The 27,913-nt window shown below is 43.6% G+C and overlaps 1 protein-coding gene across 1 annotated transcript in view; it reads right to left on the bottom strand.

Annotated features, from left to right (window-relative positions):
- Nucleotides 1–27,913, bottom strand: part of CNTNAP1 (contactin associated protein 1) — a 385,880-nt gene that overhangs the window by 180,888 nt on the left and 177,079 nt on the right. Inside the window, exons 10-11 of the mRNA XM_040329819.1 lie at nucleotides 25,924–26,095; nucleotides 20,097–20,203 (exon numbers count right to left, since the gene is read on the bottom strand). Coding sequence (XP_040185753.1) covers nucleotides 20,097–20,203; nucleotides 25,924–26,095 — 279 coding nt within the window. The remainder of the gene's footprint in view (nucleotides 1–20,096; nucleotides 20,204–25,923; nucleotides 26,096–27,913) is intronic.

The raw sequence follows: 27,913 nt of genomic DNA, 5'->3' as shown, positions 1-27,913 counted from the left end.
TCAGTTTTGTTTATGCATGCTTTTTCATGCTTCTGTGAAGTACAGAGACACAGAGCCAATAGAGGGTAGTGATGGTTTGTAAAACGAAAGTGATTGGTTCTGAGGGGTTTAAGACACACAGTAGTCACACCTCCTTGATTAGTGCCACAGAGAGAAAGCTCCCGTGACTTTTTTAATCAGGAAACAGACTGTTCAGAACAGATAAGGATTACAGCAACATCATAGCAAAAACGAACAATGAGGACATGAAAACAGGACTGCAGTAAGGTAAAGGAAGCTATTTAGCTAAAAAAAAAAATTCTTTAGTGACCCTTTAAAGCAAGATCTGGAATACCAAGACAAATAACAGACAAACTAGCTCGCAGGATTGTGAGAAAAGCAATTTAAAACCCGCGTTTGACTGCACGATCCCTCCAGAAAGATCTGGCAGACACTGGAGTTGTGGTACACTATTCCACTATAAAGAGATACTTGTACAAATATGGTCTTCATGGAAGAGTCATCAGAAGAAAACCTCTTCTACATCCTCACCACAAAAATCAGCGTTTGAACTTTGCAAATGAACATATAGACAAGCCTGATGCATTTTGGAAACAAGTTCTGTGGACCGATGAGGTTAAAATAGAACTTTTTGGCCAGAATGAGCAAAGGTACGTTTGGAGAAGAAAGGGCACAGAATTGAATGAAAAGAACCTCTGTCCAACTGTTTTATTGCAGCCAGTGGCACAGGGAACATTTCACGAGTAGAAGGAAAAATGGATTCAATAAAATTTCATCAAATTTTGGATGGTAACTTGATGCCATCTGTGAAAAAGCTGAAGTTAAAGAGAGGATGGCTTCTACAAATGGATAATGATCCTAAACACACCTCAAAATCCACGGGGGATTACATCAAGAGGTGTAAACTGAAGGTTTTGCCATGGCCTTCACAATCTCCTGACCTCAAAATAATTGTAAATCTATGGATAGACCTTAAATGAGCAGTGCGTGACAGACAGCCCAGAAATCTCAAAGAACTGTAAGACTTTTGTAAGGAAGAATGGGCAAAGATACCTCAAACAAGAATTGAAAGACTCTTGGCTGGCTACAAAAAGCGTTTACAAGCTGTGATACTTGCCAAAGAGGGCAGTACAAGATATTAACTCTGCAGGGTGCCCAAACTTTTGCAGACGCCATTTTTTTGTTTTCTGTAATTTTGAAAGTGTAAATGATGGAAATAAAATCTAACTTTTTTTGACAAATTATAAGAATGTCTAATCTGTAATTTGATGCCTTTTGGAGATTTTTCCATCTTTCCTTGGCTTCGTTATGCACATTAATACAAATTTTTACCAGTGGATCCCCACTGTATTTTATATATATATATATATATATATATATATATATATATATATATATATATATATACACACACACACATATGTGTGTGTGTGTGTGTGTATATAGATACTTTGGGCCAGATTCACAGTGAGAGTATGCCGGCGTATCTACTGATACACCGGCGTACTTTCAAATTTGCCGCGTCGTATCTTTAGTTTGAATCCTCAAACCAAGATACGACGGCTTCTGGCTTCGATCCGACAGGCATACGGCTTCGTACGCCTTCAGGTCGTAGGTGCAATACTTCGGCGCCCGCTGGGTGGAGTTTGCGTCGTTTTCCTCGTCGGGTATGCTAATTGGCTTTTTCCGTCGATCCACGAAGGTACGCGCGGCCGTCGCATTCTCTTACGTCGTCGCTAGTCGGCTTTTCCTGGCGTATAGTTAAAGCTGCTATTTCGTGGCGTATAGATAGACTTGCCATGTTAAAGTATGGCCGTCGTTCCCGCGTTGAATTTTTTTTTTTGCTTAAGTCGTCCGTGAATAGGAAAGGACGTAACTCACGTCTACGTTCAAAAAATTAGTCTTTCAATTCTTGTTTGAGGTATCTTTGCCCATTCTTCCTTACAAAAGTCTTACAGTTCTTTGAGATTTCTGGGCTGTCTGTCACGCACTGCTCATTTAAGGTCTATCCATAGATTTACAATTATGTTGAGGTCAGGAGATTGTGAAGGCCATGGCAAAACCTTCAGTTTACACCTCTTGATGTAATCCCCCATGGATTTTGAGGTGTGTTTAGGATCATTATCCATTTGTAGAAGCCATCCTCTCTTTAACTTCAGCTTTTTCACAGATGGCATCAAGTTACCATCCAAAATTTGATGAAATTTTATTGAATCCATTTTTCCTTCTACTCGTGAAATGTTCCCTGTGCCACTGGCTGCAATAAAACAGTTGGACAGAGGTTCTTTTCATTCAATTCTGTGCCCTTTCTTCTCCAAACGTAACTTTGCTCATTCTGGCCAAAAAGTTCTATTTTAACCTCAACGGTCCACAGAACTTGTTTCCAAAATGCATCAGGCTTGTCTATATGTTCATTTGCAAAGTTCAAACGCTGATTTTTGTGGTGAGGATGTAGAAGAGGTTTTCTTCTGATGACTCTTCCATGAAGACCATATTTGTACAAGTATCTCTTTATAGTGGAATAGTGTACCACAACTCCAGTGTCTGCCAGATCTTTCTGGAGGGATCGTGCAGTCAAACGCGGGTTTTAAATTGCTTTTCTCACAATCCTGCGAGCTAGTTTGTCTGTTATTTGTCTTGGTCTTCCAGATCTTGCTTTAAAGGGTCACTAAAGAATTTTTTTTTTTTAGCTAAATAGCTTCCTTTACCTTACTGCAGTCCTGTTTTCATGTCCTCATTGTTCGTTTTTGCTATGATGTTGCTGTAATCCTTATCTGTTCTGAACAGTCTGTTTCCTGATTAAAAAAGTCACGGGAGCTTTCTCTCTGTGGCACTAATCAAGGAGGTGTGAATACTGTGTGTCTTAAACCCCTCAGAACCAATCACTTTCGTTTTACAAACCATCACTACCCTCTATTGGCTCTGTGTCTCTGTACTTCACAGAAGCATGAAAAAGCATGCATAAACAAAACTGAAACTACAGGTACATTATAAGATTGATTTTTATCTATTTTTAATCATTTTTAAAAGGAATCAGTTAACTATTATGTCTATATACCCTGTAAACAGTAATTTCAGTAAAAAAAAATGTTTCCTTTACAACTCCTTTAACTTCCACTGTTCCTGATGACTGCCATTTCTTAATTACATTCCGAACAGAGGATATTGACATCTGAAAAGGCTTTGCTATCTTCTTATAGCTTTCTCTAGCTTTGTGAGCGTCAACTATTTTCAGTTTCAGTTTTCTAGACAACTGTTTAGATTTAGAAGAACCCATGGTGCTGATTGTTGGGGCAAGGTCAGATGAGTCTGGGCATTTAAAACCTTTGAGATTGACATCACCTGGTCTTCCCAGATGATGATTGAGAACAATCCATGACACTGGCAGTTCTCAGCTTTGCAAAGGGGGCAGTGCATGCTATGAATTCTGCAGGGTGCCCAAACTTTTGCAGACGCCATTTTTTTGTTTTCTGTAATTTTGAAAGTGTAAATGATGGAAATAAAATCCAACTTTTTTTGACATATTATAAGAATGTCTAATCTGTAGGTTGATGCCTTTTGGAGATTTTTCCATCTTTCCTTGGCTTCGTTATGCACATTAATACAAATTTTTACCTGGGGTGCCCAAACTTTCGATCCCCACTATATATCTATATATATACACACATACAAATATATACAGAATTTATACATATGTATACACACATATATACAGTATTTATATATATATATATATATATATATATATATATATATATATATATATATATATATATATATATATATATATATATATATATGTATACACACATATATACTGGGGCAGATCCACATACATCTGCGCCGGGCGCAGCGTATCTAATATACGCTACGCCGCCGTAACTTATCTTTTTTAATTTGAATCCACTACGAATCCGCGCCATAAGTTACGGCGGCGTAGTTTATCTCTCGCGGCGTAAGGGCGCGGAATTCAAATGGATCTAATGGGGGGGTGTTTTATGTTAATATGTCGTGACCCGACGTACGTTCGTGGATCGCCGTAAATAGCTCATTTGCATACTCGACGCGGATTTAGACGGGAACGCCACCTAGCGGCCGCCGAAAAATTGCAGCTTAGATCCGACGGCGTACGAAGACGTACGCCTGTCAGATCTAGCCGAGATGCCGTCGTATCTTGTTTTGAGGATTCAAAACAAAGATACGACGCAGGCATTTTGAAATTACGCCAGCGTAATTTCTTTGTGGATCTGCCCCACTGTATTTATATATGTATACACACACACACATATATACTGTATTTATATATATATATATATATATATATATATATATATGTATATACACACACACACAAACACATATATACAGTATTTATATATATGTATACACACATATATACAGTATTTATATATGTATACACACACATATATATACAGTTTTTATATATATATATATATATATATATATATATATATATATATATATATATGTATACACACATATATACTGGGGCAGATCCACATACATCTGCGCCGGGCGCAGCGTATCTAAGATACGCTACGCCGCCGTAACTTATCTTTTTTAATTTGAATCCACCACGAATCCGCGCCATAAGTTACGGCAGCGTAGTGTATCTCTCGCGGCGTAAGGGCGCAGAATTCAAATGGATCTAATGGGGGCGTGTTTTATGTTAATATGTCGTGACCCGACGTACGTTCGTGGATCGCCGTAAATAGCTCATTTGCATACTCGACGCGGATTTCGACGGGAATGCCACCTAGCGGCCGCCGAAAAATTGCAGCTTAGATCCGACGGCGTACAAAGACGTACGCCTGTCAGATCTAGCCGAGATACCGTCGTATCTTGTTTTGAGGATTCAAAACAAAGATACGACGCGGGCATTTTGAAATTACGCCAGCGTAATTTCTTTGTGGATCTGCCCCACTGTATTTATATATGTATACACACACACATATATATATACTGTATGTATATATATATATATATATATATATATATATATATATATGTATATACACACACAAACTAATATATACAGTATTTATATATATGTATACACACATATATACAGTATTTATATATGTATACACACATATATACAGTATTTATATATATATATATATATATATATATATATATATATATATATATATATACACAGTATTCATATATATATGTATTCACACACATATATACACAAACACATGAATATATATATGTATTTGTGTATATATACACAGGATATATATATATATATATATATATATATATATATATATATATATACTGTATTTATCGGCGTATAACATGCACAGATGTATAACACGCACCCTAACTTTAAGAGGGAAGTTTCAGGAAAAAAAACTTTCCACTGCCCCCTGCGTATAACACACAGGCACAGTTTACCCTCTATTTTCAGGGTAAAAAAGTGAGTGTTAAAGGCCAATAAATACAGTAGTTATCACAAGTCTGAAAACATGTAATTACATGTTCTTTTGAACTCGGCTGCACTGTAATCTCACAATATCTCACGAGATTACAGGCAGCCCACCCACTTTTACACAGATCTCGGCCGTTTTCAGAGGAAACACTTCTCCTCTGTTCTCCCTCTGAGAACTGAAGTTCTCAGTTTATTAAACCGGCTGCAGAGGAGATAATTCTCCTCTGAGAACTGGACTTCTCAGTTTATTAAACAGACACCTATGTGTGTTACCGCTGAGACCACCACCTGTGGAAGGGAATTCCACATCCTTGCCGCCCTTACAGTAAAGAACCCTCTACGTAGTTTAAGATTAAACCTCTTTTCTTTTAATTTTAATGAGTGGCTACATGTCTTGTTAAACTCCCTTCTGCGAAAAAGTTTTATGCCTATTGTGGGGTCACCAGTACGGTATTTGTAACAAATTGTTGTCCCATTGATCTTGACAGAGAAATCAGGGGAAGAGGCACATGAGGGAGTGAAATATGATGAGCTTGGTTATAGACAGATTGAGATTGAGGAAGTGGGGTGACATCCAGTCAGATATGTCTGTTAGTAAATCAGTAATGCGTGAGGAAACGTATGGGGTGAGCTGAGCGGTAGAGAGATAGATTTGGGTGTCATCAGCATATAAATGGCAGTGGAAGACATGGGAGGCTATCAGCTGACCCAGGGAGGAGGAGTAGGAGAGGAGGAAGTAGAGTTGTAAGTGACACTGAAGGTGCAGTGAGATAGCTGAGAAGTTTTGAACCAATGGAGAGCACAGCCACAGAGACTAAGGAAAACAGGATTTTTATAACAGCTTACCTGTAAAATCATTTTCTTGGAGTACACCACAGGACACAGAGCCAGTCATTACATAATGGGTTAAGGGTCACTAGCGGTGATTGGACACTGGCACAACCAATTGAAGACAGTTCCCCTACATATAACTCCTCCCATTAGGGAAGTACCTCAGTTTTGTAGCAAAGCAGTAAGGTTCCCATAAGAAGGGGGGGACCTCTGTGTCCCGTGGTGTACTCCAAGAAAAGGATTTTACAGGTAAGCTGTTATAAAAATCCTGTTTTCTTTATCGTACACCAGGGGACACGAGACAGTTATTACATAATGGGAAGTCAGAGAGCAATGCTCAATGAAGGCAGGGAGACACAGATCAAGCAGGCTGCTATGGACAAGAAGCCCTATACTGCTGCCTGCAGCACACTTCGCCTAAAGGCGGAATCCTCATGTCCTTTCACATCTACTTTATAGAATTTGTAAAATGTATGGATTTACATAGTTTACACAGTTAGTCAGGTTGAAAAAAGACACAAGTCCATCAAGTTCAACCACAAAAATCAAAACAATAATAATATCGTACAATCCCATATACCCAATTCTATACCCATAGTTGATCCAGAGGAAGGCAAAAAACCCCAGCAAAGCATGATCCAATTTTATACAGCAGGGGAAAAAATTCCTTCCTGATCCCCCATGAGGCAATCAGATATTCCCCGGATCAACTTTATCTATAAATGTTAGTACCCAGTTATATTATGTACATTTAGGAAATAATCCAGGCCTTTCTTAAAGCACTTTACTGAGCTGGCCAGAACCACCTCTGGAGGGAGTCTATTCCACATTTTCACAGCTCTTACTGTGAAGAAACCTTTCTGTATTTGGAGGTGAAATCTCTTTTCCTCTTGTCCTCAGTGTTGACCGTAAAGTGAATAACAACACCAAGTTCACTATATGGACCCCTTATATATTTGTACATGTTGATTATATCCCCCCTTAATATCCTCTTCTCAAGAGTGAATAAATTCAGTTCTTCTAATCTTTCCCCATAGCTGAGCTCCTCCATGCCTTCAGTTTGGTTGCTCTTCTCTGCACTTTCTCCAGTTCCCCAATATCCTTCTTGAGAACTGGAGCCCAAAACTGAACTGCATATTCCAGATGAGGGCTTACTAATGATTTGTACAGGGGCAAAATTATATATCTCTCTCTGGAGTCCATACCTCTCTTAATACAAGAAAGGACTTTGCTCGCTTTGGAAACCGCAGCTTGGCATTGCATGCCATTATTGAGCTTATGGTCTACCAAAACCCCCAGATCCTTCTCCACTACGGATCCCCCCAGTTCTACTCCTCCTAGTATGTATGATGCATGCATATTCTTAGCCCCCAAGTGCATAAGTTTAGATTTATCAACATAAAACCTCATCTGCCACTTAGTCGCCCAATTAGACAGAGCATTGAGGTCGGCTTGTAAATTGGCGACATCCTGTAAGGACGTTATTCCACTGCATAGCTTGGTGTCATCTGCAAAGACAGAAATTTTACTTTTGATCTCAGACCCAATTGAAGACCAAGTTGCAGCTTTACAGATCTGAGCCAACGAAGCCTGGTGATGCACTGCCCATGAAACACTTACCGCCCTGGTAGAGTGCGCCTTAACAGAAAAAGGAGGAGTCCTGTTCTTTAAACCATAAGCTTCAATAATTATTTGTTGAATCCACCTGGAGATGGTGGATTTTGGTGCCGCATGTCCTTTCTTGGGACCCTGTGTCAAAATAAACAAAATATCTGTTTTGCGTACCTGAGCGGTTTCCTGCAGATACACCTTTACTGCTCTCACTACATCTAGAGCAGTGGTGTCAAACTGGCGGCCCTCCAGCTGTTCCAAAACTACAAGTCCCATCATGCCTCTGCCTGTGAGAGTCATGCTTGTAACTGTTAGCCTTGCAATGCCTCATGGGACTTGTAGTTTTGCAACAGCTGGAGGGCCGCCAGTTTGACACCACTGATCTAGAGAGTCCAATAACTTTTCCTCTGCTGTCCGCGGATCTGGAAAAAAAGAAGGTAGAATAATGTCTTGATTTAAATAAAAAGCAGACACCACCTTGGGTAAAAAGGCAGGATAGGGTCGTAGTACAATTTTGTCTTTGTGACAAATTAAATAAGGCTCTTTGCAAGAAAGAGCTGCTAATTCAGATACTCTTCTAGCAGAAAAATCAGCAATCAAAAAGGCCAATTTCCTGCTTAAAAGGATCAGTGGAATCTGGCGAATAGGTTCAAAAGGTTGCATTTGCAATACTGACAATACCAAATTCAAATCCCATGGGCACAAGGGAGACTTGACTGGCGGATTTATCCGCAGTACCCCCTGAATGAACGCCCGAACTAGGGAATGAGATGCCAGCGGCCTTTGAAAAAAGAATGATAGAGCCGATATTTTAACTTTGATGGTACTAAGGGCTAATTTCATATCCACTCCTAACTGGCAAAAGACGCAATCCTACTTATGTCATACTTCTGAGGATTCCATTTCTTGGTTTCACACCAGGAAACATATGCCTTCCAGACTCTATAGTAGATATGCCTGGAGGCTGGCTTTCTAGCATTAAGGAGTGTCGAAAGAACTGGACCGTAGATCCCTTGTTTCTTCAAAATGTGGGTCTCAGCAGCCAGACCTTCAAAATTAGCTTTTGTAAGGAAGGATGAAACACTGGACCGTGCGACAGCAGGTCGTGACGAAGCGGAAGCTTCCAAGGTTTTCCTACCGCCATATTTAAGATTTCAGTGTACCAGGGCCTTCTGGGCCAATTTGGGGCCATTAGGATTACAGGAATTCTTTCCTTCTTCATCCTGCAAAGTAGCCTTTGTAAGAGAGCAATCGGAGGAAATGCATAGATCAGTGAGAACCAGGGAATTATTAGAGCATCTGATCCGCAGGCTAGAGGGTCTGTCGTCCTGGCTTCCTGTTGAACCTGGAAGCTAGTAGGTCTACATCCAGGGTCCCCCATCTCTGGCATATGGCCTGAAAGACATTGGGGTGGAGAGACCACTCTCCTGGTGACAGCTGCTGGTGACTCAGATAGTCCGCTTGCCAGTTTTCTACCCCTAGAATGAATATTGCAGAGACACAAGGAACATGCTCTTCTGCCCATGCAAGAATCCGATTCACCTCCTTCTGAGCACCCTGACTGCGGGTGCCTCCTTGGTGATTAATGTAAGCTACTGCAGTAGCATTGTCGGATTGAATCCAAACTGGGTGGCCCTGTAACCTGTGTGTCCAGCAAGTTTCAGCAAGTTCTTGGTTTTTAACCAACAACTGAAGCTTCGGCACACCTGTGAAGACAGGCGCCTGGGTAAATCCAGAGCTTGGATCTTCCTGGCTAAAATACTGCCTTGAAGTAGTCTCGAATGAAATTGGGCATAAGGGACAGCCTCGAAGAAGGCTAATCTTCCCTAATAGCCTCATGCAAAGGCGAATAGACGGCCTTTTCTTTGCCTTGACATTGTGGATCAGGTCCTTTAGAGACTTGATCTTTGGCTCTGACAGGAATACCCTGCTTTGGGCTGTGTCTATGATCATGCCCAAATACTCTACCCTTCTTTGGGCTTGTAGAAATGATTTGTGTAGGTTTACAATCCATCCTAAATGCTCCAGGTATTTTATAGTGGTTAGCATAGCGTGGTCTTATCCTGCCACTGACTAATCTTGCCACTGACTAATCTATCACAAGTAGATTGTCTAGATAGGCTGTTATTGCTATGCCCTGTGCCCTCAGATTTGCCAACAGAGGGGCTACTCCCTTTGTAAATACCCGGGGCCACACCAAAGGGCAGAGCTACAAACTGGAAGTGGCGATGTTCTACTGCGAACCTTAAGAACTTTTGGTGAGCGGGATGGATAGGCACATGTAAATATGCATCCTTGATGTCTATAGATGCCATGAATTCTCTGCCTTGTAGGGTGGCGACCACTGATCGAATAGTTTCCATTCAGAAATGGCGTATGTTTATATTTAGAGATCTTAGATCCAGGATGGGTCTGACGTCTGTTTGGTTTTGGAATCACAAAGAGGTTTGAATAAAAACCTGAACTTTGCTCTTTTAGGGGTACTTCTGTAATCACCCCTTGAGACAGCGAGTGATCCAATCCTTTGAAGAAGGACGCTCTTTTTAGTGGATCTTTGGAGAGCCTTGAGCTTTGGAACTGAGAAGATGGGATCTCTCGAAATTCCAGCTTGTACCCTAGGGATACTGTGGATACTACCCATTTGCCTGGATTTCTGTCTGCCATGGCGCTGAAAACCGCCAAAGTTGTCCCCCCACTTGGCCGAGCGGGGGCGCCTCTTCATAAAGAGGCTTTGGGGTTTTGCTTGTTAGCTTTTGAACCCCACGCGTCTTGTTCTTCTGGGCCTGGTCTTCTTTAGCCTTTGTGGCTGGCTGAAAATACCGTCACCACTGGAGAGAACGCTTAAACAAGGCCGCTTTTTTTTCTTCTTCTCTGGTAATAGAGTGGTCTTACCACTCGATATCTTTTGGATATATTGTTCCAAATCTTCCCCAAAGAGGCATTCGCCATGGAAGGGGAAACTGGCCAAAAGATTTTTGCATGGGGCCTCTGCTGACCAATGCTTTAGCCAAAGAATTCTGCGCATATGCACCAGCTGGAGTGTGAGGCGAGATGCTTGTTGAATCGAATCTCTCATAGCATCTATTGTAAAACATAAGGCTTTAGAGATCCTTCAGCCCTTGTTTTACCTGATCCTTGAGGACCTGACACATACCCACTGCTCCTACAGAAGGTTGGGCAACTGAACCAGCCAAAAGGAAGGAAGATTTTAGTAAACATTCCAATTTATTTTCCGAAGGATCTTTAAACACCTGTACGTTATCCACTGGACAAGTCAGGTTTTTATTTATACCAAAAATAGCTGCATCTACAGAAGGCAGACTCTTCCTCCATAGGATAACGAATATCAAACTTCTTAGGAGGTGAGAAATGCTTATCTGGATTCTGCCAGTCTGCGTAAATTAGCTTTCTTAAAGCGGGGGTTCACCCCAAAAAAATGTTTTAACATTTCATTCAGCCAGAGTTGTGAGAATGACATTAGGCTGTTTTCTTTTAAATCCTTGCCGTACATACAGTATTATCTATATTTTCACCGCGGATTCCGGGTATGTAATCTGCGGGACTGGGCATTCCTAATTGATTGACATGCTTCCGACCGGCGCATACAGCGCGTCACGAGTTGCCGAAAGAAGCCGGACTGCGAGTCGGCTCTATACGGTGCCTGCGCACTGACATTCGGCTACTTTCGGCAACTCGTGACGCGCTGCATGCGCCGGTCGGAAGCATGTCAATCAATTAGGAATGCCCAGTCCCGCAGATTCCATACCCGGAAGCCGCGGTGAAAATATAGATAATACGGTATGTACGGCAAGGATTTAAAAAAAACAGCCTAATGTCATTCTCACAACTCGGCTGAATGTAATGTTAAAATTTTTTTGGGGGGTGAACCCCCGCTTTAATAACGGATGTACCGGAAAAGAGCATGCACCCTGCAGGGATTTTAGTGAACCCTGGGAGGAGACAGGTGATTCAGTTAACTCCGAAGAGGGTAACTTGAATGCAGTACGCACTGTTTCAGCATAACATTGTACCTGTGACTTTAGCATCTGGGAAGCAGAGAAGGGTTCCTCTGATATCCCTGATCCATCCAACTCCTCATCCCTATCCTCTGCAGGTGTTTCCTGATCCTCATCCTTCTCCTTCTCAGATTTTTCTATAAGGGGATCTAGAACCACAGAAGGAGATCTGCTTCGCTTTTTGTCCTTTTGCGAGGACTTTGCGATTAATATAGTGATTTTCCCCTCTAGGTTGTCCAGAGCTGCGGCCAAAGTGTCCTCAGTGACATATGCAGGCCCAGGTACCACGGGGAAGTTGCTACTCCTGATAGTGGCAATGGCTCCTCCTGTACAGGTGCGTCAAAAATTACAGGAGAGGAAGGTACCGAGCAGGCACGGCTCGAGCCCCCTGTCTCAGACGGCGGTGCTTTCTTGTCTTTCTTAGTCCCTGAATTATTTTTAAGGAAAGACATATTACTAAGAAAAAGACGAGGTACCACAACGCATATACTAGTGTGCTCAGTTTAGCAATCTACATAAAGTATGCAACTTAAACACACAGTTTAATGCATAGAGTAGGTGTCTCTCTTGGGAGTGCCCCACCAACCACATAGAGCTTATGTGCCCCTGTAATGCTGCTGTGTCCCAAGGAAGAGCTGCCAGCTCTGAGTCCCTTTATGGCTCCTGTAATGAGCCCCTTCCTCCGCCTAAGCCGATAAAGCGCGCAACCTAGGGCAAATGGCGGCTGTCCTGGGGTGAGGGGAGCCTCCTCCTGTCTGCTACTGCATGTGCTGTGACTTCTTACCCAGCGTCTGAAAGAGAAAAGCAGTGGCCGTTCTATGGCAGAGCTCTGCAGCGGAAGAAGTGTGCTTGTCCGTGGGATCTGACACTGTTTGGAGCATGGTGAGTACAACTCAGCTCTTTACTCCCTCTAGTGGTAAAAAAAAGGTCCTTAAGATTGTTCTTAGGATTCCTTTTTTCTCTTAGCTTTATCCCCGCTGCAGTTTTTTTTCCTGAAATTCAAAGAGCACCAATCTTCACCCATCACGGCGGGTTTTGTGTGCCAACCTTCAGGGATATGGGTTCCTATTTAAAGGAGACCTCTCCCCTGGGCCTTGTAAAAGACCCCTACCAGGACTTTTAGCGTATAGAGCAAAAGTGCTGGAGCCCAGTCCTCCGAAGAGAGATATTACAGGCGATGCCTCGAGCATGAGACCCGGATCCCATCCAGTTTCAGCGTAAATTATTTGGCATCTTGGATGGATCCAAAAGCATAGCTCTTTTTACCCCCAGAGGGCCTCTTTGGCAGAGCTTTAATTTACCACATCCTACACGTGTCCAACACCTTAGACACTGGCGGAAAAACTGAGGTACTTCCCTGATGGGAGGGGCTCTATGGAGGGGAACTGTCTTCAATTGGTTGTGCCAGTGTCCAATCACTGCTGGTGACCATTAACCCATAATATAATGACTGGCTCTGTGTCCCGTGGTGTACGATAAAGAAATCAAGTTTTTTGAGAAGGCGGGGGTGGTCAACTGTTTCAAAGGCAGCAGAGAGGTCCAAGGGTAAGAGTACGGAATAGTGACCATTGGTTTTATCTGTTAATAAGTCATTTGTGAGTTTTAGGAGAGCAGTTTCTGTGGAGTGTTGCGGGTGAAATCCAGATTGAAGGGGATCAAGAAGGTTATCTTAATGAGGTGGTCACTCGGTCCAATTGTAGACTAGACGGACTTGACGTTCAAGGAGTTTGGAGGCAAAATGGAGTAAAGAAGAATGGTCTTAGGTTGTTAAGATTGGTGGTGTCCATTGAGGCCTTTTTAGATATGGGAGTGACTAGTTCATGTTTTAGAGGGTTGAGCAAGATGTCAGTAGAGGGAGAGATTGAAGATATAAGTTAAAGAGTGTAGAATAGAGCCAGAGGGTGACTGTGCAATTTGTGGGGGAACAGGGTCCAGGGGGCAGGTGGTTAGGTGGGCATTAGAAAAAAGTTTAGTGACCTCCTCTAGTAGCTGGGTTAAATGAGGGAAGTATCAATTGTGCAGGTGGACAATGAGTGTAAGGTGAGGGAGATATCTGTACAGTGGATATCTCATCACAAATTGTACCAATCTTATTTTTAAAGTGATAAGCAATCTCCTGGGCAGTAAATAAGTTAGTGGGTGGAGATAATGGAGGGCAAAGTAGAGAGCTAAAGGTAGAAAAGTGTTGATGGGGATTGCATGACAGGGTGGTAATGGGAGCGATAAGGTAGGTCTGTTCGGCAGTGTGGAGGCAGGTAATAGAATTTTTAAAACAGCTTCCCTGTAAAATCCTTTTCTTGGAGTACATCACGGGACAAGAGCTCTCTTAATTACTTAGTGGGTTAGACAGCCACCATGAGGTGATTGGACACTGGCAAACCCTAATTGCAAGGTGAGTTCCTCCCCTATATAACCCCTCCTATAAGGAGAGTACCTCAGTTTTGTAGCAAAGCAAGAAGTATCCCAACGTATATATACATAAATCCTGATAAGGGGCGGGGAGCTCTGTGTCCCTTGATGTACTCCAAGAAACGGATTTTACAGGTAAGCTGTTTTAAAAATCCCATTTTCTTATTCGTACATCACGGGACACAGAGCTCTCTTAATTACTTAGTGGAATTTCCCAGAGCAATGCCCAAATTGAGGGGAGGGAGACACAGATCAAAACAAAACAGACCGCCATTGGACGTGAGGACCTATACTGCTGCCTGCAGTACACTGCACCCGAAAGCGGCATCCTCATGCCCTCTTACATCTACTTGATAGAATCTATTGAATGTATGGACTGAAGACTAAGTTGCAGCCTTGCAGATCTGAGCCATAGAGGCCTGGTCATGCACTGCCCATGAAGCACTTACTGCTCTAGTCGAGTGCTCTCTTACATGAAAAATGTTCTTCTTTAAATAATAAGCCTGAACAATAACCTGTCCAATTCACCTAGCGATAGTGAGTTTCGATGCTGTCTGGCCCATTCTGGGACCCTCTGGCAGCACAAACAGTAGATCAGTCTTTCGTATCCGAGCTGTCGCTTCCAGATAGATTTTTACTGCTCTTACCACATCTAAAGAGTGTAACAATCTTTCCTCCGCGGACTGCGGATCTGCAAAAAAAGATGGTAGGACCACATCTTGGTTCAGATGGAATCCTGATATCACCTTAGGCAAGAAAGTAGGGTGAGGACGCAACACCACCCCGGCTTTGTGAAAAATTACATAAAAAAGCCGCCAACTCCGATGTCCTCCTAGCAGAGGATATGGCAACAAGAACAAACAACTTCCTGGTTAAAAGATCCAAAGAAGCATGATGCAATGGTTCAAAAGGCTGTTTTTGTAAAGCAGACAGAACCAAATTCAAATCCCATGGGCACACAGGTGGCTTGACTGGCGGATTTAAACACAGTGCCCATGAATAAAAACCCAGACTAGGGAATGAGAGGCAAGCGGTCTTTGAAAGATTACCGACAAGGCTGACCCTTGATAGTGCTTAAGGCCAGCTTCATTTCTACTCCTAACTGAAGAAAGGCAAGAATTCTGCTAATGGTATACCTTCGGGGATGCCAACCCCTGGATTCACACCAAGAAACATATGCCTTCCAGATTCTGTAATAGATGAGCCTGGAGGCCGGCTTGTTAGCATTAACCAGAGTGGATAGTACTGGACCCGAAAGCCCACGACTCTTCAGGACTTGGGTCTCAACAGCCAAACCGTCAAATTCAGACTTTGTAAGGAAGGATGGAATGGTCCCTGTGAAAGCAGATCTGGAGGAAGCGGAATAACCCATGGTCTTCCTACCTTGTCTGGCATCTGTGGTCACAACTTTCCAAGTAACCGGAACAAAGGATTTCCCTTTCTGTAGATTCTTGGTTAGTAACCACCAATTGAGGCTCTGGCGCACTTCAGGTGACAGGCGCATTGGAAGATCCAAGGCCTGGACTTTTTTGTTCCAGGCAGACAGAATGCTGTTCTGCAAAGGTCTTGAGTGAAACTGGGTGTAAGGAAAAGCCTCGAATGAGGCTACCATCTTCCCCAATAATCTCATACAAAGACAATTGGAAGAATTTTTCCCTGCCTTGACTACCTGGACCAAATCTTTTATGGCTTTGGCCTTTGACTTCGGTAAGAATACCCTGCTTTGGACTGTGTCTTTGAGCATGCCCAAATTCTCCAGCCGCCTTAGGGGCTGTAAGGATGACTTTTCTAGGTTGAGGACCCAGCATTGGTTCTCTAAGTACTTCACTGTGCTGAGCACATTGTGGTCTAAGCATGCTATGGACTGTTCTACTAGCAGCAAATTGTCTAGATAAGTCTAGATACTGCTATGCCCCGAGCCCTTAGTTTTGCCAGGGGCGGGTCTAGAATCTTCGCAAACAAAGGTAGGGCCACAAACTGGAAGTGCTGCTGTTCCACCACGGACCTTAGAAACCTTTGGTGAGCGAGACAAATTGGCACAGGTAGATGTGCATCTTTGATGTCTGTCGATGCCAGGAATTCTCCACCCTGAAGGGTTGAAACCACTGAGCGGATTGACTCCATGGGGAATGAGCGAATGTTTAAGAACAGATTCGGGTATTTTAGATCTAGAATGGGTCCGACATCTCTGTTTGGTTTTGGAACCATAAAGATGTTTGAATAAAACCCTGAGCCTTGCTCCTCTGGAGCTACCTCTATGATTACCCCTTTAGATAACAAGCGATCTAAGGCCAGAAGCAAGGGCCTTCTTTTTTCTGGATCTTTGGGAACACTTGACCAAAGAAAATGTGACGGCGGAAGCCTACAAAATTCCAGCTTGTACCACAGAGATACCGTGGAGATTACTCATTTGTCCTGAATCCCTGCCCAGCGCCTGCAAATCACAGAAGCCTTCCCTCCACTCGGCCAAGCGGGGGCGCCTCTTCATAAGGAGGCTTTGGGGTTTTATTTAGCAGGTCTTTGACACCAAGATTTTTTTTCCTTGGGCCTTTGCTCTTGTATTGGACTGGGGAGGCCGTCGTCACTGCCTGGAGGCCGAAGCTCCCGGGGCCAAGGAAAGAGAACGCCTAAAAAAAGGATGTTTACTTTTCTTCTTAACTGGCTACAAAGTGGTCTTGCCACCGGAAATCTTCTGGATATATTTGTCCAGGTCATCCCCAAACAAGCCTTCCCCATGAAACGAGAACCCAGTTAAAAATCTTTTGCATGAAGCTTCAGCTGCCCAATGCTTAAGCCAAAGGGACTGTCAGGTCACCTGTGGCCAGATGACAAATGCACGCCGTTGGAGTCAGTAGTGCACCGCAAGGTAGTGAACCCTATAGCAGACTGCTGTGGATGGACCACAGAGTGGATATGGAGGAGAGGTTCTCTGGGGCACAAACAGGGATCATACAGGAAGCTTGAGCCCAAGATTCCCCAGGGCGTGGAGTCTAAGATCCAGCTGGTATTCACCAGAGTCTCTAGTGGTGAGGATGGCCTTCGCTGCAACTGAATCCAGATCACGGCCCCCAGGGTCCCCCAGGTCACGCCCTGTAGGGATAGAGGGGAAGCAGCCACTCAGGACACAAAAGATAGTGAAGGGTAAGCTGAGCGCGGGGCAACAAGCAGATGAGGATAACCAAGGGACAGGCCCAAGGGTCAGGGTCACAGGCAAACAGGAGTAGTCGGGGACAAGCCAAAATCGGTACACAGAGATTAACGTAGCACACGGCAAGCAGGAACACAATGCTAACAAACAACATTGATTAGCAAGGCAGACCTGCAGTGCACTAGTTAATATAGAGTTCCTGGGATGGCCTGGGGTGGAGCCATACAGGGAGGAGAGATGATAAATGCAGCCAGATAAGAGAGTCTGGCCTTTAATGAACACATGGAGGGAAAGGTAAGCTGACAGACATTACTGCATGTGCACCAACAGGAGAGTAAGGCGGGATGCCTGCTAAACAGAATCCATAATGGCATCTACCACAAAACACATGGCCTTAGGAAGGTCTGCACAATCCTCGACCTGCTCAGCAGGGAGGAGGTTAATCACCTTCTTCATCTGCTCCTTTAGGAATTGGCACATACCAATTGCTGCAACTGCAGGTTGGACCACAGCGTCAGCCATGGCAAAGGAGGCTTTAAATAAAGATTCCAGCTTTTTGTCAGTTGGATCTCTAAATCCCAGAGCATTGTTCACAGGACAGGTAAGGCACTTATTCATGAAAGAAACAGCCGCAACTTATTGCTGGCACACTCCATTTCTTGGTGATATTCTCCTCCACTGGTTAAAGAAGAGAAAACTTCTTAGGAGAAGTAAACAGCTTGTCTGGGTGAACCCCATCACCATACATCAGCTTTTCCAGCAATGGATGGATCGGGAAAGTATACGCAGTTTGTGGGGATTTCCGAGACCCCAAAAAGAGGAAACCAGTTACACCGCTGACTCAGCAGAGGGCAATTTGTAGGTGGCACGCACCATCTTTGTATAATATTGCACCTGCACTTTAATAGCCTGAGAGGCAGAAGAGAGTTTCTCATCTCCTGATTTATCCGACTGTTCCTGATCCTTGTCCCCAGATGATGTTAAAAAATCACCATCAGACTGCTGATCATCCGATAGGGAGCCCAGAGCAGAGTAAGGGGGCTTTCTGCTCTTTTTTAAGGATGCTGTAATCAAAGCAGTAATCCTTTCTTCTAAGCCACCCAACGCTGTTGCCAAAGCGTCCTCAGTGACATATACAGGGGCTGAAATGTCAGGAGAGGCTGCAAAGCCTGACAGGGGCAATGGCTCATCCTGTGTGGCTGCTTTCAGTCTCTCAGGGGAGGATGGTATCATACAGACACGTCTAGAGCCCCCAGATCTGGACAGTGACCTCTTAGTGTCCCTTTTACCTGTCCCTATTACATATGCATACACTGTTGTGCCTAGTATTACGATAATAATATTTGCTAGTCTGCACAACCTGATGCTGAGTAGGCGTCTTAGGTATGCCTGGATCCGAACCACAAGAGATGCTTACGTGCTCACAGCTCTGTGTCCTACCGCTTACAGACTCTTGGCGTCCTGAGCTTTAAAATAGCTGCCTCGCGCCTGCGCATTGATCCGCCATGCACCGCGGTGGTAACCATGCCCTCCCTTCCCCGCAATACTCGCCGTAAAAGCGCACCCCCTGCGTGCGTAGGAAAACATTACGGCATCCGGGGGAAAGGAGGGAAGAAAGGACATGACCGGGGGACTGCGTGGGGTCCCAGACTTTATGGAACCCCCACCTTTCAACCTATGTGGCAGAGCATGCAGCAGAAGAGGTGAGCGGATCACAGACCGGCTTCACTGAGCTTGTGTCCTGGAGCATGCAAGTAAAACACCAGAAATGTCTCTTTACTCCCTCCAGTGGTGGAAACAGGTAAGACATAAAAAATACTCACAGAAGATAATCTTTAAGATATAACCTAGGATTGTTTTTACTTACCTTATCCCCGCCACAAGATACTGCTGAGTTTAGTAGCCCTGGCCAGGGCCGATGTTAGAAATCATGGGGCCCCATACAGCCTTCCTGATGGGGTCCCCCATAACCCCACTCCCTGACCCCACACTGTCACAGAGGGATCTGGGGGACTGGTGGCAGGAGCTGAAACATGTAACATGTTTTAAAAGGAGAACCCTTAATAACCATTATTATTCTAAACCAGGTGTCTCAAATTGTCGGCCCTCCAGCTGTTGCAAAACTACAAGTCCCATCATGCCTGTGGGAGTCATGCTTGTAACTGTCAGCCTTGCTATGCCTCATGGGACTTGTAGTTTCGCAACAGCTGGAGGGCTATGAGACCACTGTTCTAAACTTCTTACACTATTATAAAGCAGTAGAGATGTCTTATTTTGGAACTTTTTTTGACAACTAATTAGCTGGGATGAGATCAGGCGTGTTCGGACCATAGTCTGAACCCACCTTAGCTATACCACCAGGAAGCTTTACAGCGCCCCACCAATCATAACTGGAGCTAAATGGGAGAGATGTCAGTGTATTGACATCCGTGCCCATTCAGTTTGTGTCCACATACACCACAGACTGTCACATTTAGGTCTGGAAAAATAGAAAAGGATGTTCTTTTCTTTTTTAGGATTGTGAATTTAATTACACTAAAATCAATTGATTATTTTGAGCCTAGTGTATGGGATGCTAAAAGTTGAAGGATGAACTCCTGCAGCTTGAAGTGACACTTACATTTATGGCAGGTTTCCCCCTTGTAACCAGTCATGTCACAGATGCAGAAAAAGTCATCCCAAGACTGGTAGCAACGCCCTCCATGTTCACAAGGATTTGGCCTGCATCTGAAATCAAGGGTGATATTAATCATTATGTACAGTCTCTGAAAAGAGATATAAAGGCATGGCATGACACAGGCTTTAAGCACAACTCTGCTTTTACATAGTTACATAGTCAGGTTGAAAAAAAACCCCACAAGTTTGCCTAAATCAACCAAAGGAAAAAATGTATCAAAAGAAAATGTTCATATACACAAATCCTATGTCCACAGTCTATCCAGAATAAGGTAAAAAGCATGGTCCAATTTGCTCTGGGGAAAGGGGGAGGAGGATTCCTTTCCGATCCCCCAAGGCAAACAGATATTTCCTGGATCCAACCACCCCTGGTGTTATTACATATAAATGTATAGTTACTTTGTTACATACTGTAGTTATTCTGGTTGAAAAAAGTACATTTTAATCCACAGAAAAAAAAAAAACAAAAGCACACAAATTGAAACCTTCATATACACTATCCTATACACACAGTTGATCCTTACGGCAAAAAAACAACCAAAGCTTTGTAATTGTTTTCTGCCTTCCCCTCACGCAGCACACACTCACCAATTCTTCATTCTCTGCCACCCCATTAAGTTGCCAAGAGGTAGGAAAATAACTGGTATTCAAGGTATGTTTTAACATGCGACTTGCCCCAGTCACATTGGGGCAAAGAGAGCCTTCAGCCCTGTATAAGGTCCAACAGGAGCAACTATGACCTTACAAAAGGTCTGTCTTTGATTCAGGAAGCTGAACTCAGTGGCAGGGAGCAAAGGCAAGATGAATATGTGATGGTGAATATATGCTGCTGGAGAAAGGGATTAAAGTTTTTGTAAACCTGTGAAATTAACAATGAACAGAGCATATTCCCCTATAGTGTGTACTTGCATTAATCCAAAGCACCTAGTAACATCAGATTCCCGCCAACTGCCCGCAGGAGCTGAGAAATAGCTTTTGACCTGTGTATTTTAGGAGGCTGTTGAGAAGACATGACTAAGGGTAACCAGGTACAATGTATGTACCTGTTTATCTGCCGCCATGTCTTCTCAACAGCCTCCTAAAACACACGGGTCAAAGGCTATTTCTCAGCTCAGCTTAGCTTAAGGACCCATTCATACGTTGCATTAACGAACATACTTTTGTGAAATGGCTGTCTCTGCACCACAGTGCACAAAAAAACTATACCTAAACCCATTTTTTAACAGGGTACGCCACAATGCAAAGGTGGTTTACATCTGTGCAATGCACTATAGCATAGGTATGTGTTACTGTACTATACTCCATTGCTGGATCTAGGGGTGTGCTGGGGTGGGCTACGCCCCCCCAGATTTTAGTTGTTTCCCCCAAAGGAGCTCAGCTGAGCGCCCTGCCAGCAGTGACCCCTGTCCCCTGCCTGCAGTGACCTTTGTCCTCTGCCCTGCCAGCAGTGACCCCAGTCTTCCACCCTGCTGGCCCCTGTACACTGCCCTGCTGACCCCTGCGCTCCGACCTGTGGTCCCCTGTACACTGCTTTTTTGATCACTGTCTTCCTCCTGCAAACCCTTGTACACTTGCCCTTCTGACCCCTGTTCTCCACTATGCTGACAACATTCATTGTCCTTCTGGCCACTGTCCTCTGTCCTGCTGACCCCATACACTGCCCTTCTGACTATGCCCTCTGCCATGCTGACATCTGTAAACTGCCCTACAAACAAATGCCCATCGTACACTGCCTACAGACTGCTAACCCTATCCACTGCCCTGCTGACCCCCCATCCTCTGCCCTCTGACTTTTTTTTTTACTGCACCCTTACATCAGACAGGCTAGATCCAGCCCTGCTATACACTGTGCATTAATGCACATTGCTGTGTTCCTGTAGAGTTCTCTTTGTTTGACATCCATCATCTGGACTTCCTCATGGGGACACAGAAAGTAATAAAATTCTGACAGAGTTTCTTACACCTTCTTAAAAAAATTGTGTATTTATTGTTGTTCCACCTTACTTCTGAACGTGAGAAGATGCTTGGTTGACACAGGTTCTAATCTTTCCATGGTCTGAATCTTTTAAAACCACAATTGTAGCCATAACTACAAAAATGACTGCTATGGGTCCCCACCAGGGAGGTTGTTGAGGCAAATTATACATTGAAAATCTGTGCGAGTTTGAAAATAGCACATCCACTGCTTATATTATTAAGTGATAGCGAGGTCACAGATGCCCCTTGCTACCCCTCCTTTCCATATGTAAGTAGATTTATTTCCTTTAGAACTTTAGGTCATCCCAACCAGCTCTTTGAAATTGGTATGCCTAAAGCTGGCCATACATGATTTGTTTTTTTTTGATCAGTCAGATGGCTGATTGAAAACAAAACTGAACAGATTCACTAATTCACACAAGAGAGGTGAATGGAGGAATCCTCACTGCTAAACCATTGTATTCTGACAGCGTGACTCCTCTGCTGTCAGTGTAGCGCTATCCCCTCAGGAGCCGCTGGTTAGATTGGGACGGCATGATTATGTTACCTCTGTGATGTGTCTAGGGGTGATGATAATGCGATGCAATAACGGAATGTCCAAACAGCAGGGTGTCGTTTTCTGTGCTTTTATTTCTCGCCCAACATGGCAACAGTTAACTGGAGGTAGATAGAGAAAGGTTGGTGAAAGGAGTAAACTTGCAGATTCAGGCCTATGGATAACGAAAGCAGTCCTGCTTCCAATGGTAACTCTTGCTTCGTCGCCACTCCAGCCGGAGCGGGCATAGTGCACCTGGACAGGTCCCTCTCACAGGCCTGGCAGCGAGGGTGTCACTCGAAACTGTTGAGAAGGAACAAGTCTCTGCCACAGACTCGGTTTTAATAGGATTGGAATTAGGAGTGAGACCTCTGCCACAGGCCCTTCCCTCAGGAACATGAATAGTAGAGCGAATCCTCTCAATGAATAATTTGCCTGAACCTCCCTCAGGTAGACTTCTTGTCTTTGGGGTCACCGACTGACAAGTTGCAGCATTCAACCTGTCAGTGTCCGGTCACCCAGATCCCCGATGATTCATCTAAGCCCTATTGAATCACCTGCCTCCGGGTTCACCTCAGACCGACTCCCCACCGAACAGCACAACTCGCTTGGGATCTCCTTCATAGAATGTGGGAACCCAGTAAGTCACTGGGGTCCCTTGGCAGCATTAGTTGCTCCGGGCGATGAGAGCCCAGAGTCAGGAACTCCGCATAGCATGCGGTAGGCCATATCGCTGGGGCCTGTGATGTGCGCACACCCCAAAGGTGGGTGCCGCACCTGGAACCAGGAACGTGCGAAGGACCCTACAAAATGGCATCCGCCCTAGAAGTACCCTCCCCCAGCATGCCCCGCGAGGGAGAAACTCCTCTGATTGGCTGCTGGAGAAAGGCGCCTCTGCCTGGATCCCTCTGGCGCCACCTGTTATCCAAAGATGGTAAACGGTATCTTTGGAACACAGAATGAAACCGCAGGAAGCCCAGCACGGCAGAAGCCCAATTTAAACGAATCAACATGGATGAGAGCAAGGTAACTCTCTCGTCCCCCTACTAAATTTGACATAGCACCTGTACTGGAAGTACACAGGCGCTACATCAGTATACACTGATCAGTGTTGCAGCCGATTGGCTGCATCACTGATCAAGCAACAATTTGCCAACAAAGCTATTTATGAGAACAGCCATTAGAGAAACAGCCATAGATGAAAATTCATCTGATACCTTCTGAACCGGCTAAATTTCAATCCATCTATGGTCAGCTTAACACAGTCCTTCTGAGACTAATAAATCCCAGCGTTTCTCTGTTCATGGTGGTCACAAGTTTTTACTCAGAATATGGCTTACTTAAAGGAATGTATGAGGCTACAGTGTGCATGTACAGTACCAATCTGCCATTTTTGGGAAGGGCTCTGCAGATCAGAGTTGAGCCACACAGTGAAGATAATTGGATCACGGATGAAGGTAATGTTTCTTTGACCTTTACTTGCTGCATGCTTGTTGTAGGTCTATGACTAATATTAACATAACACACTGTCAAGCAACTAGCATTTTTAGAAGCAGGTAAACCATGGCAGCCATGTACTCCTCTCATTTATATATGTACCTACCAGTGCAGCTTAGCCTTTAAAAAGTGACGCCCATCTACAACATCCATCATATTCTGGCTGTGCACAGTCTGCGGTCTGGAAACTAGCACTACAAACTGCTATATTAACTTAGAGCAGCCTTTCTCAACCTTTCAACCCAAGAGGAACCCTTGAAACCATTTTCAGGTCCCAAGGTACTCGATAAAACCAATTCTTTAGAGGTCAGTGGAAATAATGCCCATGACATTGGTGGTCAGTGGGACAAATGCCCTTTACATTGGTTGTCATTGGGAAGAATGCCCCTGACATTAGTGGTCATTGGGAATAATGCCCACAATAAAATGGTTGTAAGAATGCCACTCCTATGCTGTGTACACATGACCGATTTTTCTGTCGGAATGGACACACCAAATTCCGACCGTCAAACGCAGTGACGTACAACACTACGACCAGCCTAGAAAAATTAAGTTCAATGCTTCTGAGCATGCGTCGAATTGTTTCCGAGAATGCGTATACAGACAAACAGAATTTCTAAGTCCGTCGGAATTTCCAGCGGAAAAAGTCAGATGGGGCATACACATGGTTGGAATATCCGATGAAAAAATTCTGTCTGACTTTTTCCATCGTAAATTCTGACCGTGTGTACGTGGCATTAGAGTTAACTAAAAAGATCATTGGTGTCATGCCACTGACTGCCCCCAGTGGCATTGGCCTGGAATCTTGAGGGAATCATTAAATGGAAGGTCAGTCAGCCACAGCTCAAGGAATCTCTTGCAACCTTTTAAGGAACCCTACAGAGCCCTGATTAAAATGGCTGCCCTTGTATCTTCTCCTTTATGTCTGTGCTGTCCTTTGCCTCTCTATTCTTCCTGATCAACATATCCTGTGGCACTAAGCTCAATCACACCCATTCTATAGATGCAAAAGAAAGAATGAAAAAGGTTGATGCAGGTCATGCCTTGTATACACGTACGGGTTTCCCGGCTGACTTTTTACCGCCGGGAAACCCCGAGGGCAAAGCTGAGAACCTGCTCGGCAGCTTTTTCCCCCTACACACGGCCAGTTTTCCTGGCAGGAAATCTGCCATGAGAGCTTTGGCCGGGATACCCGGACGTGTGTATGCTCCACCGCAGTGTTTCCCATAGGGAAACTGCCGGGAAAAAGACCGCCGCGAATCGCGGCAGGAAAAAAGAGAACATGTTCTAATTTTTCCCGCCAGGATTCCCAGCGGTTTTCCTGTCGGCAAAACTGCCATGGAGCATACACGCGGCCAGTTTTCCCGGCCAAAAGCTGTCATGGCAGATTTCCTGATGGGAAAACTGGTCGTGTGTATGAGGCATCAGGGTGCATAGTGATATCAGAGAGCTTAGGAACAAATGTTTCCTCTGTAATCCTGTACAGGTACCTGCAGCTGAAAACCTAGGCATTAGCAGGGATTGAGGAAACAAACATATATGATATAGTGTAATTATATATATTTGGGGATGGAATGGGGTAAAAAAAGTATCAGAAGTACAGTCTTGTGCAAACAAACATATAAAAATGTTCACACTTGATAGCAATGAACAGGAAGGTCAGATGACCTCCATAAGTTAGCTTTATAGAATAGAACTGAGTAAGTACACAGATGTACAAAAAAGATAATATATTGGTTAAACCAGGCAAACAAACAATCACCTGTCAGCAATAGCACAGACATTAAACATGACCTCTGAAAACCTCCCCAGCCAACCCAGCTGCATACGATGGAAGTCCACTGGCTGGCCATCCACACTGAGAAGCTGCATGCAGCCATGGAAGGCTGTTTGATTGGAATAGCACCCAGATCCAGCAGATGGCTTTGGACACCCTGTGTGATAAAAAAATAAATAATATTAAAGTAGTACATACACATTTCATAATAATCTTGCTATACAGTATACAGCAGAAGTCATAATCAACTCTTACCAAGGTAGTGTTATTTTTTATTACACAGGCAGTGATTTCACATCCTTCACAGCAAGGCATTGTTGATTATTTACTCCAATTAAGATGATGGATAACAACTTGTGAAAATGCACCACTTACAAACGTGTGAAATTAAAAGCGAGTCATGGTTAACTCCTAGTATATTTTGTTAGGGTTTCAGCAGAAAAAACATAATTTTTTTACAGTATTTCTGTAAAGTATGCTCTTGGCAATCACTAGATATACATCTTGTCTTAAAAGTTTGTAATTGTTTTTGATATGGAACTTGTTTAATGTAAACTTAAACTCAGTTATTTTTTTCTATATTCGAAAACCTTATTAAAATAATAATAACCTTAATAACAAAAGTAAAATTTCTGTACTTGAAGAAAAATAAGTCAAGTAAAAAGTCAAAAAGTTGTGGATAGTGTACTACTGACATAACGCAACATTTTTTGTCTCTAATGCTGCTGCGTACACACGATCATTTTTCAGCATGAAAAAAAAACATTTTTAAAAACGTCATTTAAAATGACCGTGTGTGGGCTTTACATCATTTTTCGGCTTCTGAAAAATGACAAAAAAAAATTCGAACATGCTGCATTTTTTCACGTCGTTTTTTAAAATGTCGTTTTTCTTGTTGTTAAAAATCATCGTGTGTGGGCAAAAACAAAGTTTTAAACCCGTGCATGCCCAGAAGCAAGTTATGAGACGGGAGCGCTCGTTCAGGTAAAACTACCATTCATAATGGAGTAAGCACATTCAACACGCTGTAACCGACAAAAAAGCGCGAATCGTCTTTTACTAACACGGAATCAGCTAAAAGCAGCCCAAAGGCGAATAGAACTTCCCTTTTAGAGTGCCGTCGTACGTGTTGTACGTCACCGTGCTTTGTTTATCATTTTGAAAAAACTATGGTGTGTGGGCAACGTCGTTTTTAATGATGAAGTTGGAAAAACTTTGTTTTTTTTCATGATGAAAAATGATCGTGTGTATGCGGCATAAAGATTAAAGTGATACTAAAGTCTCGTTTTTTTTTTCTTAAAAATAACAAACATGTTATACTTACCTGCTCTGTGTAGTGGTTTTGCACAGAGCAGCACAGACCCTTCTATTCTCTGGTCAATCTTTAATGCTCCTAGCCCCTGTTGAGTGCCCCCACAGCATGCATCTTACTATGGGGGCCCCCGAGCCGAGTCATAGCTCCGTGTGTCCATTCAGACCGGCCCCCTCTCTCTCCTCATTGGCTCACTGACTTCGAAAGACAGCAGCGGGAGCCAATGGTGCCGTGCTGCTGTCTCAGCCAATCAGGAGGGGTGTCCCAAGTCTCTTGTACAACATCCCTGCAACTAAATGGTCTTCAGGTAAGCATTAGGGGGGCTAAGGGGGGGGGGCTGCTGCACACAGAAGTTTTATTATCTTAATGCATTAAGAAAAAAACTTCTGCCTTTACAACCACTTTAAATTTACCCCCACACTGGAAGGGTTTTTTTTTTTGCTCCCACAGGTTTCCTCATCTCCATGTAATCATTTTCCCTAAACCGCTTCATTCATCGGTCACACTCTAATGTCATCACATACAATGCAGGACCTTCCCACAAACTGGTGCATCAGAGGGAAGAGAAGAATGTGCTGGGTGTCAGGAAAGTGAGCAATAAGGTAAATAAAACAGGATTTTTATAACCACGGGACACAGAGACAGTCATTACATAATGGGTTA

Source organism: Rana temporaria, chromosome 12 (assembly GCF_905171775.1).
Source record: "Rana temporaria chromosome 12, aRanTem1.1, whole genome shotgun sequence".
Classification (NCBI taxonomy): Eukaryota; Metazoa; Chordata; class Amphibia; order Anura; family Ranidae; genus Rana; species Rana temporaria.
Note: the sequence above shows the minus strand (reverse complement) of the source record. Positions and strands in the feature narration are given on the sequence as shown.